This window comes from Puma concolor, chromosome E2 (assembly GCF_028749965.1).
Source record: "Puma concolor isolate L17-30 chromosome E2, mPumCon1.1.hap2, whole genome shotgun sequence".
Taxonomy (NCBI): domain Eukaryota; kingdom Metazoa; phylum Chordata; class Mammalia; order Carnivora; family Felidae; genus Puma; species Puma concolor.
In genome coordinates this window covers 15,039,783-15,056,647 of record NC_141681.1, presented here as the reverse complement: position 1 = coordinate 15,056,647, position 16,865 = coordinate 15,039,783, and the positions used below count along the sequence as shown (strand labels likewise).

At 36.1% G+C, this 16,865-nt stretch overlaps 1 protein-coding gene across 2 annotated transcripts in view; it reads left to right on the top strand.

The window, feature by feature from the left end:
- Nucleotides 1-16,865, top strand: part of AP1G1 (adaptor related protein complex 1 subunit gamma 1) — an 80,616-nt gene that overhangs the window by 23,541 nt on the left and 40,210 nt on the right. For both annotated transcript variants that reach the window (XM_086689003.1, XM_086689004.1), the window contains exon 3: nucleotides 10,175-10,299. In XM_086689003.1, coding sequence (XP_086545129.1) covers nucleotides 10,175-10,299 — 125 coding nt within the window. The remainder of the gene's footprint in view (nucleotides 1-10,174; nucleotides 10,300-16,865) is intronic.

Sequence of the window (16,865 nt, the reverse complement as noted above, 5' to 3'; positions counted from 1 at the left end):
TAACATATCCATAAAAAGATTCATATCTCGGTTCTCTCACCTGCGTGTATGAATCACAGTACTATTTTCACTTAACTATGTGTAAAAACAGCTACCGTTTATTGCATTTTATTTGTTTATTTTATTTGCACTTGTACTGTTCATTATGATAGCTAGTAGCTGTATAGCCACTGGTCTTTTGAAATGTGGCTCGTTCAACTGAGGCGAATATTAAAGGAAAATAAATTTGGGGGGATATTGATGCAGTTACTGGAAAACTTAAATGTTTTAGACAACTTGAGTATGTGAATCTACTTTATCAATTGTACATTTAATGAAGTCTAAATACAGTTAAAATATTTTTGATGGATATATAGTGTACATATTGAGATGTGCTGTAAGTGTAAAATATATACTGTATTTAGAAGCCTTAGTACAAAAGAAAGCTGTAAAATATCTAACTAATAATTTTTATGTGGATTATATGTTGAAATGGTATTTTAGATATATTGGGTTAAATAAAATATATTATTAAAACTAATTTCACCTGTTTCTTTTTACTTTTTACTGCAGTATCTAGCATGATGCTGTTCAATAGAAATAAAAATATGAGCCAGATATGTAATTTAAAATTTCCTACTAGCCACATTTGAAAAGTGTTTTAAACTTTACAATGAAACCCACAACCCACAAGGTGGGTAATATCCTCATATTGCAGATGAGAAAACTGAAATTCAGAGATTGACTTGTTTAAATTCACACAGCTAGTAAATATTAGGGAGAGGATTAGAACTCAACTTTGTATAACGCTAAAACCTGTTCATTCTTTGGATATAGTTTAAATATGTTTCTTAACTATTTATTTAATTACTTTAGTCCTGACTTGCTGTACAGAAGATTTGAGGTAACATACATGACCAGCGTCTGTAAAAAACAAAACAAAAGGATGGTAGAAAATAAGAGTTGGGAAAAGGAAGAATGCAGAACCCAAAGCCACTGTACTTGGTGATGGTGAGGCAGCTAAGGCAAGAAAAAAAATCCAGTTACATGGTTGTTATAACCAGAATTTAAAAGCACAGCTACAGGAACCAGACTGCCTGGATGTGAATTATGGCTTTGTTACTTTACTATCTCTGATTTTTTTTTAATGTTTATTTTGAGGGGGGGAAGGGCAGAGAGAGGGTATGAGAGAGTCCCACGAACCATGACTTGAGCCAAAATCAAGAGTCGGATGCTTAACTGACTGAGCCATCCAGGCTCCCCTCCTGTTAGTGATTTTGAGCAAGATCTTTAACCTTTCTTGTCTCAGTTTCCTCATCTGTAAAATGGGGACAATTTTCATACTCTTTTATAGGATTATTATTATGAAGATTAATAAATTACTAAATGTTAAACATTTATGTTTTCTACATAAATAATTCAAGTATTACTGATTTTACTATTCCCTCAAGGACAGCAAAAAAATTTCTTTGAAAAGTCACTGGATTCTGGGGCACCTGGGTGGCTCAGTCAAGTGTCTGACTTCAGCCCAGGTCATGATCTCACAGTTTGTGGGTTTGAGCCCCTTGTTTGGGCTCTGTGCCGACGGCTCAGAGCCTGGAACCTGCTTTGGATTCTGGGTCTCCCTCTCTCTCTGCCCTCCCCCCCTCTCAAAAATAAATAAATATTAAAAATTTTTAAAAGAAAGTTACTGAATTCTAAAACAGATTTTTATTTATTTATGTATATATGTTTGTATATAATCTCTGTACCCGTGTGGGGTTCAAACTCATGACCCCAAGATTAAGAGTTTCATGCTCTTCCAACTGAGCCAGCTAATTGTCCCTAAAATAGATTTTCTTATGTGAGTCTTTTATCTAGGAGCCTCTTGGTAATGTAAAACAGTGTATCTTCAACATTTTTACAACAAAAGCCATGATAGATTTCCTGTATGGTTTGTAACCTTTCATGTGTTTGGCTTAAACACAACCTAGAAATAAAGTTGAGTTACGAGGTGGGAGTAAATGTATGGGAGTAAAAAAATGGTGGCTTGGGGTCCAAATTCTTCCACAGATGTATTTTGTATTGCAGAGTACATTAAATTGTTTTGAATTTGCTGCCAATGTAAAAATCAAGGAACTTATCATAGAAATCTGTATTTCTGGTTCCTCTTAGAAATTAGAGGATTTTACAACACTGGATGAACATTTTCCCAGAGCTCTAGTAGGCTGGTGACCTTTTCTAGCTGGGGCTTAAATTCTCTATTTCTTCCCATTTTCAGCCTGGCCTGCTATACCCAATTATCTGTCTACAATAGTCTTCCCTTCCATCAATAGAGTATAGCACTCCACTTCCTTGTTTTTTAAAGTTTTACAGTGTTCTCCATAAGGTCTTACACACTTTTGGTGAAATTTATAGGTTCCTTGGAGCTCTTCTTCCTATTGCAAATAGCAGTCTTAAAAGTTGAATAATTAGGTTTTAGTTATACAGAAATACATCATTGATTTTTGCGTATTTCTCTCCCTAGCAACATTATTGCACTTCTAAGAGTCCCTGTGGACTTCATTGTTTCCATATAGTCAGTGCTGTTGTCTGTAAATAATGTCAGTTCCCTAAGTTTCCATCCTTATCCACATTTTTAATTTCTTTACCACACTGTACCTGTAGTATAATGGTGATAGTAGGCATCTTTGTGTTGAGCACCCATAAGCCCAGATTGTGGTCTCCAAATACCCATTTTACTCTAAAAGGGCCAGGACCCATTAGAAAGATGGCTGATCTGAAATGTGGAGCAGGAGATACACAAATTAAGCCTGAACTGTCTTACTGTGCCAGAGAACAAGAAAAATTACAGAGGTCGTGTTAAAAGGATTTAGTAGCCACCAAAAGTGGCTTTTTGTTGTGCCCCCAAATGAGAAAATTTGAGCATTAATAAGGATAATAATAGTAGTTGGAATATACCAAGTAAGTTTATATCAGTTAGTTTATATCAGTGAGTTAATAATTATTAAACAAATTATAAAAAAAAACTCCATTGGTCATCTTTGGAGGATACTAGGTACTCATTTTGAAAACTGACATTTATCCTGCCTTTGCTAAACTTTCTGAAGGAACTATTGTTAACCCAGTGGTACATATAGAGAAGTTGCTCCTTAGAGGAAAAGTTTAATAAGTAAATAAAGAATAAAATAATTAGAATATTACCATTTTGCAATCCTTGATGATCTTCAATGCTAATATCACAAATGAGAGACAACCACCAGGAATAATTATATATTTCCTGATGAAAGTTTATACCACCACCTATGAAGTGTATTTGCTAAATGGAAACAAAATAAAAACTGAAAAACCTGAATCTGATCAAGAATCCTTGTCTATTTAACAAGGGACATTTATAAGAGTGTTCATTGCAGCATTGTTTCTAATATGAAAATATTGGGAACAATCTATATGTCCACAAAAAATAGGTAAGTTGTGGTATATTCACATGTGGGATACTGTATTAGCAATTAATATAACTGAATTAGAGTTTCTTGTTTGGATGTGAGTAATACTCAAAGATCTTGAGTGAAAAGAGGAATATGGTATGATACTTAATATAAACCGTAAAACATTGAAAAACAACCAACATGTGTAGTAAGGACATACGGCATGGCAACGCAATGATGAACAGCAGTTTTGAGTTTTGGTTACTTGTGGGATGGAGAGAAGGAAATGGAATTGAGGCAGAGTGTATAGAGGGCTTCCATTGAATTTGTTACATGAAAAAATGTAAAAGTAAGGGTAAAATGTTAAGAGTTGATAAAGCTGGTTGGTGTGGGTTAGTGTTACATGATTTTTGTGTATTTTGGAGTGAAATATTTCATAATTTTCTGAAGAAGAGAAATGGAATGCAATAGCACTGTGTTAAATCTTTTATTTTTCCCCCCTCTGCCGGAAGAATGAAGTAGACTGGTCTCAAATACGGATTTTTATGTTGCCAGACTACATAGTGGTAAAGCAGTTACAGGGTCAACTTTTAAATGTGTGTGTGTTTGTGTATAAACTAGAAAGTTTTTTCTGAATATTGAAATAAAGGTAGCTTTTTAAAATACCTAACCAATCAGTTGCAGATCCATTAATGTTTATGTGTATCTTTTTATCAAGGTGATTGTTTACATCATAAAGCTCAAATGTTAAATTTAAAAGCAAATGTACATGTGCATTTGACGTAGTGGGAAATTGTTCTGAAGGCTAACAAAATAGGTGCAGCTTTTTTCTTAAAGGGCAACCAGATTAAATGTTGATAAAGGGCAATATTTGTACTTGTAGAAAAATGTAACAAGGCCAGAAACCTTTTTAAAGAAAGTGCTTTGAAATTTGGAGAAAATTGAAACACTGAGTTATCTGGAAAATGTTTATAAAAATCAAATTGTCAGGCTTTACCTGAAACCTATTCCATCAGGATGTTTTTGGGGGTGACCTACCTATTTCAAAACTTTCCCATGTGCTTTTGATCAGTCATGTTTGGAAACCACTTTCTTAAGGCATTGTATTTATTCCAGAGGGAGCTGGTAACTTCACTTTTTTAGGCTTGTTGCTAATGGCTGCCTGGAATGTTTCTGCTGAGAAAAATTCTTAGGCCACTTTAAGGATCAGCTGTAGAGAATTAGTGACTACTGTATTTGCCTTGAAAGCAGGGCTTGGAGGGCAGTGTTCGGGTGGTCTTTCATGACATGGCCTGATTATCTTAGTGATGAGGAAACTGAGGCCCAGGTTGTTGAAATAACTTGCTTAGGTCTTTTAAACTAAACCCAGGATTATGATTCTAAATCAAATTGCTTCTTTCTGTTCCACTATGTGTTACATAAAGAGAGTGGAATCTTTCTCTGATGTTGTTTTTTACTGTTTCTAACCTGAATGAGTGCCCTTCCTAATTTGTTTTCATAGTAGCTTGTGCATAATTGTCACAAATATTTATGTAAATAAAATATATAAGTATATAAATATTCATATTTATATATCTGTTTCATAGGATAAGTATATATGTATCACACTTATGATATATATCCAAATGTTGGTTTCCTTTTGTGTGCCTTTCTAACTGGGTATCTGTGAGAATGTCTGATACATTGGTACTAGTTTCGTAAGCTAGTAATTTACGAAATTAAAGCAAAACCATAGCATCTCAAAAACAATTGGAAAGTAAATCCTGTATAAAGAAAATCAGTGAATAGCTGAGAGTTACCACAATGAGACCTTTGGGATGGAAGTGGGGGAGAGGGAGAAGGTTGCTGTTGAAAAGCCAGTGGTAGTTAAGAGTGTTGTTGACAAGAAAGACACTGATAGTGAAAAATACAAAATAACTGCCAGCGGAAAAAAACATAGCCATCATGGGGATTAGAGATAAGGAATGGACATCTTAAACTCCTGCAGCATTACAGGAATAATAGAATAGCACAGTAATCCTTCATCATAAATTTAAGTTATTTAAAACTGATTCTTCCCATTTATTGAGTTGTATTTTCATAAGATTTTGGTCTTAAATTTTCAAAGTCGTTTTCATAAAACAATTCCAAGACTCAAGTGCTTTGTTAGTTTTTCAAATCACATATTATTCAATTTTGGAGAGGGAATAATTTCCCTAGGTTTTTTCTTTTTAATTGTAGCATTAATTTTTCTACACTTGATCTTAGCCAAAAGGCCGAGAAGCGATAGCATTAATTTTTCTAACCATAGTTGAAAGTTCCCTTCATCCTGCAGTTTTAAACTTTTTCCTCTAGTCCAATATTACTTATATTGCGAATAGATAATGGTAGTTCATTGATGCAAAATTTAAAAGATACAAAAGAATAGATAATGGGGGCGCCTGGGTGGCTCAGTCAGTTTAGTGTCCAACTCTTGATTTCGGCTCAGGTCATGGGCCATGGGATAGAGCCCCTTGTTGGGCTATGTGCTGAGTGTGGAGCCTGCTTGAGATTCTGTCTCTCTTTCTCTCTCTCTCTCTGTCACCCCCTGCCTCTAAAAAAAAAATAAATAAATAATGAAAACAAAGAATAGAAGATGAAAACTCCACTTTCTGTCCTCTTCCAGTCACTTAGTTTCCTTTTTATAGGCAACCATCTCTTGTCTATCCCTCAGATATTTTATACATCTCCAGGCAATGGAAATGTCCCCTCCACTGTAAAATATATATTGCAGCACACTGTTTGCACTATCTGCTTATTAATCTGTTTTGAAGATTAGCTCATATCAATATAAAAAAGCTTCCTCCGTTTTTCCAGCTCTTTGGACATACTGATGGTAGCGTATCCAGAATTGTAGTCTATGATGTTTATGAATCATAATTTATTAAGCTGATGCCTTATTAATAGACGTTTATTTCCAGTCTTACTGTTTTTTTAATTTTTTAAGTTAAAAATTTTTTTCTAATGTTTATTTTTGGGAGAGACAGCACGAGTGGGGGAAGGGCAAAAAGAGAGAGAGGGAGAGGGAAACACAGAATCAGAAGCAGGCTCCAGGCTCTGAGCTGTCAGCACAGATCCGGATGCGGGTCTCAAACCCACACTTTGAGATCATGACCTGAGCCTGATGCTCAACTGACTTAGCCACCCAGGCACCCCTTAAATTTTTTATTTTAGGTTGACTCCAGACCCATTGTGGGGCTTGAACTCACAACCCTGAGATGAAGAGTCTCATGCTCTACCAACTGAGCCAGCCAGGTGCCCCTCCAGTCTTACTGTTTAAAGTAATACTACAATTGAATAATGCCCATTATTTTGCACATGTGTGAATGTAAGTGTGTAAGTTCCTAAATGTGGAATGGTCAAGTCAAATGATATGTGTATTTGTAATGTAGATAGGCTAGAACTTTCTCACTATAGCTTGTGCCAGTTTATGTCCAATCACTAATGCCTCACACTGTTATAACTGTGAAGCTTTGCTAATAAAATAGGTTAAAAAGTAGCATCTCACTATGGTTTCAGTCTGCATGTCTTTTCTAATAACTTCACTGAGGCATATTTTGTATCTCATATAATTCGTCTTTTTCAAGCGTACAGTTCAGTGATTTTTTTAAACAGTAAATTTACCTAGTTGGGTTTGCATTTGTTTTATGAGATTGAACTCCATTTCATGTTTGAATTATTTTTGTTTTCTTTGAACTGTCCATATTTTTTGTCCATTTTTGTACTGAGTTGTTGGTCTTTTTAAAAATCAATTTGTCTTTTAAAAAATCAATTAGGATTCTGTTATATAGGATTTCATATCTGTGAAATGGGTTGCAAATACTTTTTCCAATTTTGTCATTTGTCTTTTGACTTTGCTTACAGAGTTTGGTGTAAAAAAGCAAAAGTTATTTTTTATCTCTGTGGTTGTGTGAATATAAAAGTTAAACTCTTTACTGTGGTCTTAAAGCATATGCTAGATTTGTGAGTTAGCAGTGTTTAGGTGAGATTTTTCAGGTAGCTTTCAGTGAGTAGTAGTTCTGAATTTGAGGTTGTTACCTAAGAGGCAGAAGCATTTAATTGATTTTACTATTTTTCTTCTGTAACTCACATGAGAATTGTGGTTTTAGTGGTTGCTGCTCAAAAATGGATGCCCTTCCCTCATATTTACCCCAAACCCCATTGTACACTCCTCCGACCTTTTTCTTTTTCAACATCTGAAAACTTAGATACTGTTCTTAAAGATGAAACATGGTACTTTCTCAGCACTATTGCTGGCCGCTGATGCCTAAGTGTAGATATGATCAGAGTTAATCCTTCATTGGAGCATGTTTTTAAAATGCCATTTCCAGTCTGTAATCTTATATTTCCTCTCAAATTTGCCATCTTCATAAAGTAAATGCTTATTCTTGGTGCAAAGTTACTGTACCAATGGGGAATATTAAAAAGAATTAATTATGTGTTTGTCCCTTTAAATTTTAGTTTTTGTTTTCACTGTTTAATTTTTAGATAAGTTTTAAACAAATGCTGGGGCGCCTGGGTGGCTCATTCAATTAAGCGTCCTACTTTCAGGTCATGATCAGGTTTGTGAGTTCGAGCCCCGCATCGCGTTCTGTGCTGACAGCTCGGAGCCTGGAGCCTTCTTCAGATTCTGTGTCTCCCTCTGTCTCTGGCCCTTACCCTCTCTCTCTCTGTCTCTCTCTCTCTCTCAAAAGTAAAGTAAACATTAAAAATTTTTTTAAAAAATAAACAAGTGTTACAAAAAGCAACAACTGTACTCACTAGTCACTGATGACTTTTACTGTGACTGCTTTAAAACTTGGCCCTAAAAAAATACAAAGTAGTATTAATATATAAGAGTAAAGTCTATCTTCCTCATTAGTTCGTCTTAATACAGAATTTTTAGATAATTTATTTGAAGCATGATTCAATAAGGATGATAAAAATTTTAGTGATACCTGATTATTAGAACTTTTCTTCACTGCTAAAATATTAATTTATAGGATTATTGAATGGGAAGGTTAAAAAAGCCTTCTATTTGAAAAAGTAAGGTGTTCTGATAATACTTTAGCTTCTAATTTTCTCATTCACCTCAGCAGTAACTTTTCTGCTGACATTGTGAAAATGACTTTCGTCTTCTATTTCAGAAATTGTTTTTTAAAATTTAAATTGAATGCAAAGAAGGAAATGAAGGGTTGTTATATAATCTTTGTCAGTTTCAGAAGGCATTTCAGTTCCCCTTTTGGATCCTGGTTCTTCTTGGAGACTTCTTTCATTTGTTGATGGTGGTATAGCCATTCTGCTAACTTTAGGTGCTTATTCTTTTTTTTTTTTTTAATGTTTATTTTGAGAGAGAGCGGAAGGGGCAGAGAGAGAGAGAGCAAGCGAGAGGGAGAATCCCAAGCAGGCTCCATGCTGTCAGTGCAGAGCCTAACGTGGAACTCAGTCTCATGAGTTGTCAGATCCTAACTTGAGTCAAAATCAAGAGTTGGATGCCTAACCGACTGAGCCACCCAGGTGCCTCAACTTTAGGTGTTTCTAATGCAGATACACTGAGAGAGCAATTTTTAAATAGCTTGAAACAGTTCTGTGAATTTTTTTCATTACTCAATTTTGCTTTTGAACTTAGAGGCAAATTCAGATGGGGAGTAGTCTCACATGATTTTAGACTGTTGTACGCAGGTCTGCATTTGGGCCCCTTTCCTTGGGATGAAATGATTCTAAATGGGAACATAGTTCACAAAACTCCTCTTGGAGAGCCTAACTTATGTACACCTTTGGAAACCATTGCTATAGAAGGAATGTTTGGCCTTTTCCATGTTAGTTGATAGTTTGATAAAGTATATCGAAGTAGTTGTGACATTCAAGAAAAGCTAAGTAGAGAGACAAACTAACTACAAAGACTCTTAAGCTCTGAGGATTTTTAATAGTTATGTAAAGAAGAAATCGCGTAAGACATGTTAGGTTAACTCCACTCCAGAGAGTTCCTCTGGGTTTTTTTTCCCCTCTATATTTTTATTACTCATATCCTACTAAACTCTCACTTCTCCCTACTACATGGCTCAAGCCCTAAATGTAGCCCTTTCCCCATTATATTAAAGTTCGTTGTTCTTTCTTGTTGTATATTCCTGATTTTTTTTTAAAGTTTATTTATTTTGAGAGTGCATACATGTACGTTTGTTGGGGACAGCAGAGAGGGAGGGAGGGAGAGAGGGAGAATCCCAAGCAGGCTCCATGCTGTCAGTGCAAAGCTCCATGCTGGGCTCCATTTCATGAACCATGAGGTAGTGGCCTGAGCCAAGATCAACAGTCGGATGCTTAACCCACTGAGCCACCCAGGCACCCCTATTCCTGATATTTAAGGTAGTGTTTGGCAATTTGATGTATTTCCATTTACTGCGTTTTTTGATATTCAAAATGTGAAACAGACCTTAAATATACACATAAGTTGAGTGCTCATTTAGTACAACTTGGGGATTAAATTAGGAATTGGGTTTATTAATATTTTATTGTAATATTTTACTAGTTAGTATTTATTTAAATTGTGGAACTAAGGTAAATCTCACAGATTATTTGGATAGCAAATATCATAGGACCTTGCTGAGATCTAGTCTAAAACTTGGTAGCTATTATCAAGATTTCCAAAGATGTTAGTATTTCCCTTTTGTTAAGGCAGTTTGGTATCTATTTATTTTAGCTATCCACTGACTCTGGGTTAAAAACATTGCTTTCCTGATTGTGGTAGCAATTTCTTAATTTCTTTTTCTTTTCTTTTTTTTTTTAATTTGCAGTTGGAGTGCCTGAAGCTTATCGCCTCTCAAAAATTCACAGACAAACGCATTGGCTATTTAGGGGCAATGCTGCTGTTAGATGAAAGACAAGATGTCCATCTTCTCATGACCAACTGTATCAAGAAGTAAGTCTTACCTTTCCTTCTTTTAAGGACCTCTTTGTGCTTTTAGGTTTTTCTTATAATACCAAGAGCTTCTGTTTATTGATTTTATTTATCATCTAGAATATGTTTGGGGCACCTGGGTGGCTCAGTGAGTTAAGCATCTGTCTCTTGATCTCAGCTTAGGTCTTGATCTCAGGGTCATGAGTTCAAGCTCTGCGTTAGGCTCCATGCTGGGCATGAAGCCTACTTTAAAAAGAAAAAAGTATGTTTGAATTGCTCTTGTAGTTTATACGTAAAGAGGCTAAGCAAAGGTTTAAACCTTCCGTAGGGGACAATTAAATGAAGGTGTTGCTGTACATCTTTAGGCATAGGAACACAGTTTAGCAATGAGACAAGAATTTAGGCCTTCATAGAATAGAAAAAGCATTGGTAAATCACAGCTATCTTATATTTCCAGGACCTTGAATACCATGAGTAATGAAATGTTACATTTATTAAAGAATTACCAGTGTATGTTCTGAGTAAATACTATTTAAAGGTAAAAATAGAGGTCTTGCATGTCAGTGGTCTAATCCAAGATTTCAGTTGCATGAGGTTATACTTAGTCCTGTGAATTTTTGTGAATGTCTTTTTTTCTCTAATGGATGCTTGGCTAGTCCAATTATGTTTGTTCAACTTACACATTGAGGAATGCTTACTGTTTGGAGGAATTAGAGTACCCAAGCAGGGAATTAGCAGTTTTTCCCAGCATCCTTCTTACAGCAAATATCTGTTAGAACCTTATAAAAGTTCTGAGGGCCTTACTGGCTAACGGTACTTTATGGTTTGTTTTAGTTTGATTTTGGTGTGTCAATTCATAGTTATTCTCCTTTTGTAGATTGCTTTTTCATTTGCAGTATTTCTTTATTTGATAGAAAGTAGAAGCAGGGGGGTATCGGCGATCAGATTTATAGATACTGAACTCTTATACTTTTCTGTGGTCAGTAATGTCCTACTTTAAAATTTCCCAGTGAATAATGGAAAATTCCAAAATGAGAATTATGCTTTGGTTGTAAATACAGTGTGTATAATGTAAATACATTGAGTCTGTAAACTTAATTTTGGGAGAATCTTGTTTTTTGGCCTTGAAATAAACATTGCTGATGAAAATACCAAGTTGATTCATTTATTCAACAAATATGTATTGTATACCTTTTGCATGCCAGGAGCTGCTATAAACTCTGGGAAGGGAGAATGAAAAAAAAATGGACCGAGATCCTTGGTGTCATAGAGGTTACATTCTGCACGAATCTTGCATACATTTTCTTTGGAGAGGTCTCTGAGAGTTTCTTTAATTTTTGTTCTTGCATGCTCTGTTGACCTTATTACTTAAGCCTTCAATCACATGCTGATGATTTGGCAGTTCTATTTAGCAGCAAGTTCATATTAAAGAGTTAATGTCAAACTCAGGTATAGGTTTATAGCTTGATAAAAGTTGAAGATTGAGGCACATAGGTAAAGAAGAAACCTTTCTTTTAATGAAACCTAGACAAGCTCCAAGTGAATGTGAGAGAATTAATTGTTGGGAATTGATCTGGCTGGCACTCAGTCTAAGCTCAAGTTAAAGGACTTTGGATCATTTATTTTTGTTTTTTTAAAACATTTGTTAATCGTTTTTTTTTGTTTTATGTTGGGTTTTTAAAAATTTTGTTTTTTGGGGCGCCTGGGTGGCTCAGTTGGTTGAGCGGCCGACTTCGGCTCAGGTCATGATCTCGCAGTCCTTGAGTTCGAGCCCCACGTCGGGCTCTGTGCTGACAGCTCGGAGCCTGGAACCTGTTTCAGATTCCGTGTCTCCCTCTCTCTGACCCTCCCCCGTTCATGCTCTGTCTCTCTCTGTCTCAAAAATAAATAAACGTTAAAAAAAATTAAAAAAAAAAATTTGTTTTTTGTTTGTATTATAGGGCATCATAATGTACCAGCAGTTTTTATGTTTAATAATGAATGTTTCCTTCATTGTTCATTGGCATAGAAAACCTCTAAGACATTAAAGATCTTGGAATCTTTAAAAAATGGGTATGATGGGGCACCTGGGTGGGTCAGTTGGTTAAACATCATCCGACTCATGATTTTGGTTCAGGTCATGATTTCATGGTTCATGAGATTGAGCCCGCATCATGCTCTGCACTGTTAGAGCAGAGCCTGCTTGGGATTCTCTCTCTCCCTCTCTCCCTGCTCCTCCCCAACTCATGCTCTCTGTCTCTCTAAAAATAAACATTTAAAAAATTGTATATGATATTTTAAAAGTTTGCAGTATGCAAAGATTCTTTAAAAAAAATTTTTTTTTTCAACGTTTATTTATTTCTGGGACAGAGAGAGACAGAGCATGAACAGGGGAGGGGCAGAGAGAGAGGGAGACACAGAATCGGAAACAGGCTCCAGGCTCTGAGCCATCAGCCCAGAGCCTGACGTGGGGCTCGAACTCCCAGACCGCGAGATCGTGACCTGGCTGAAGTCGGACGCTTAACCGACTGCGCCACCCAGGCGCCCCTGCAGTATGCAAAGATTCTTAACCATTGAAAAATGAAAAGTTGCCTAAATATTTTTGGGAACTGAGAAACTAAATGGTAAAGTCATAGTTAATCCTTAAACATTATTTTACCGGTAATTTTTATCTTAAATACTCAAATTGTTAAAGAGTAGCAAACCTGGCTAATTTATACTTTACTTTCTTTTCCTTTCTTTGTTCAGGGAAGATTAAAACCATTTGTTAGTTCATTTAAAATTACTAGTAATGGTGTTGTTTATAGAGACCCATTTTATTTTATTTATTTTTTTTTTTAAATTTTTTTTTTCAACGTTTATTTATTTTTGGGACAGAGAGAGACAGAGCATGAACAGGGGAGGGGCAGAGAGAGAGGGAGACACAGAATCGGAAACAGGCTCCAGGCTCTGAGCCATCAGCCCAGAGCCCGACGCGGGGCTCGAACTCCCAGACCGCGAGATCGTGACCTGGCTGAAGTCGGACGCTTAACCGACTGCGCCACCCAGGCGCCCCTAGAGACCCATTTTAGATCTGAAGACACCTTCAGATTGAAAGTAGGGGGATGGAGAACCATCTATCATGCTAGTGGTTGCCAAAAGAAAGCTGAAGTAGCCATACTTACATGAGACAAACAAGATTTTAAAATAAAGACTGTAACGAGATGAAGAAGGGCATTATATCATAATTAAGGGGACTATCCACCAAGGTCTAACAATTGTACATATTTATGACCCCAGCGTGGGAGCAGCCAGATACATAAAGCAGTTAATCACAAACATAAAGAAACTAATTGATAATATTACTAATAGTAGGGGACTTCAACACCCCACTTATAGCAATAGGCAGATCATCTAAGCAGAAAATCAACAAGTAAACAGTGGCTTTGAATGGCACCTGGACTGGATGGATTTAACATGTATATTCGGAACATTTCATCCTAAGGCAGTGGAATACACATTCTTCTTGAGTGCACATGGAACATTCTCCAGAATAGATCACATACTGGGATACTTGCTCTTAGCAAGTAGAAAAAGATCGAGATCATACCGTGCCTGTTTTCAGATCACAACGCTATAAAACTCGAAATAAACCACAAGAAAAGATTTGGAAAGACCACAGATACTTGAAGATTAAAGAACACCCTCCTAAGAATGAATGGGTTAGCCAAGGAATTAAAGAGGAAATTAAAAAGTATAAGAAAGCCAATGAAAATAATAATATGACATCCCCAAACCTCTGGGATACAGCAAAGGAGGTCATAAGAGCAAAGTATATAGCAATCCAGGCCTTCCTAAAGAAGGAAAAAGGTCTCAGATACACAACCTAACGTTACACCTTAAAGAGTTGAAAAAGAACAACAATTGAAGCCCCAAAATAGCAGAAGATAGGAAATAATAAAGATTAGAGAAGAAATCAATGATACCAAAATTAAAAAACAAACAGTAGAACAGATCAATGAAATCAGGAAAGAATTAACAAAATTGATAAACTCCTAGCCAGAATGAACAAAAAGGAAAAAGGAAAGGACCCAAATAAATAAAATCAAGAATGAAAGAGGACAGATCATAACTAACACTGCAGAAATACAAACAGTAATAAGAGAATATTATGAGCAATTACATGTCAATAAATTGGGCAATCTAGAAGAAATGGACAAATTTCTAGAAATATATAAACTACCAAAACTGAAACATGAAGAAATAGAAAATTTGGACAGACCCACAACCAGTAAAGAAATTGAATTAGTAATCAAAAATCTCCCAAAAAAACAAGACTCCAGGGCTGGATGGCTTTCCAGGGGAATTCTACCAAACATTGAAAGAGTTAACACCTATTCTTTTCAAGCTGTTCCAAACTCATTCTATGAGGCCAGCATTACTTTGATTCCGAAACCAGACAAGACAAAGACCCCACTAAAAAGGAGAACTACAGACCCAATTTCCTTGATGAACATAGATGTAAAAATTCTCAACAAGATACTAGCCAACCAGATCCGACAACACATTAAAAGAATTACTCACCTTGACCAGGTGGGATTTATACCTGGGATGTAGGGCTGGTTCAATATCTACAAATCAATCAGTATGATACATCATGTTAATAAAAGTATAAGAACCACATGATCCTCTCAATAGATGCAGAGAAAGCATTTGACAAAATACAGCATCCTTTCTTGATAAAAACCCTCCAGAAAGTAGGGATAGAAGGATCATACCTCAAGATCATAAAAGCCATATATGAAAAAGACCCACTTCTGATACCATCCTCAATGGGGAAAGAATGAGAGCTGTTCCCCTAAGGTCAGGAACACAAACAGGGATGTCCACTCTCACCACTGTTACTCACCATAGTGTTGGAAGTCCTAGCCTCAGCAGTCAGACAACACAAAGAAATAAAAGGCATCCAAATCGGTAAGGAGGAAGTCAAACTCTGTTTGCAGACGATGTGCTACTCTATATGGAAAACCCAAAAGATTCCACCAAAAAACTACTAAAACTGATGCATGAATTCAGCAAAGTCGCAGGATATAAAATCAATGCACAGAAATCGGTTGCACTTCTGTATACTAATAATGAAGCAGAAGAAAGAGCAATCAAGGAATTGATCCCATTTACAATTGCACCAAAACCCATAAAATACCTAGGAATAAACCTAACCTAAGAAATACCTAGGAATAACCTAGGTGAAAAATTTCTGCACTGAAAACTATAGAAAGCTTATGAAAGAAATTGAAGAAGATACATAAAAAGGAAAAATATTCCATGCTTATGGATTAGAAGAACAGATATTGTTAAGATGTCGATACTACCCAACACAATCTATACATTCAATGCAATCCCTCTCAAAATAACACCAGTATTCTTCACAGAGCTAGAACAAACCATCCTAAAATTTGTACAGAACCAGAAAAGACCCTGAATAGCCAAAGCAATCCTGAAAAAGAAAACCAAAGCTGGAGGCATCACAATTCTGGACTTTAAGCTGTATTACAAAGCTGTAATCATCAAGACAGTTTGATACTGGCACAAAAACAGACACATAGATCAATGGAACAGAAAAGAGAACCCAGAAATAGACTCACAAACGTATGCCCAGCTAATCTTTGACAAAGCGGGAAAGAATATCCAATAAAATAAAGACAGTCTCTTCAAATGGTGCTGGGAAAACTGGACAGCGACATGCAGAAGAATGAACTTGGACCACTTTCTTACACCATCCACAAAACTGAACTCAAAATGGATGAAGCACATAAACGTAAAATAGGAAGCCATCAAAATCCTAGAGGAGGAAGCAGGCAAAAACCTCTTTGACCTTGGCCGCAGCAGCTTCTTACTCAGCATGTCTCCGGAGACAAGGGAAACAAAAACAAAAATAAACTATCGAGACCTCATCAAGATAAAAAGCTTCTGCACAGTGAAGGAAACAATCAGAAAAATTAAAAGGCAACCAAGGGAATGGGAGAAGATATTTGCAAGTGACATATCAGATAAAGGTTTAGTGTCCAAAATCTATAAAGAACTTACTAAACTCAACACTCAAAAAACAAATAATCCAGTGAAGAAATGGACAAAGTGAATGAATAGACACTTTTTCAAAGATATCCAGATGGCTAACAGACACATGAAAAAATGCTTAACATCAGTCATCATTAGGGATACCACCTCACACCTGTCAGAATGGATAATGTTAACAACTCAGGGAACAACAGATGTTGGCGAGGATGTGGAGGAAGAGGAACCCTTTTGTACTGCTGGTGGGAATGCAAACTGGTGTAACCATTCTGGAAAACAGTATGGAGGTTCCTCAAAAAATTAAAAATAGAACTACCCTACAACCCAGCAATTGCACTACTAGGTATTTATCCAAAGTAATCAGGTATGCTGTATCGAAGGAGCACCTGAACCCCAGTGTTTATAGTAGCGCTATTGACAATAGCTAAAGTATGGAAAGAGCCCAAATTTCCATCAACAGATGAATGGATAAAGAAGATGCGGTATATATACACACAATGGAATATTACTCGGCGGTGAAAAAGAACAAAATCTTGCTATTTGCAATAACATGG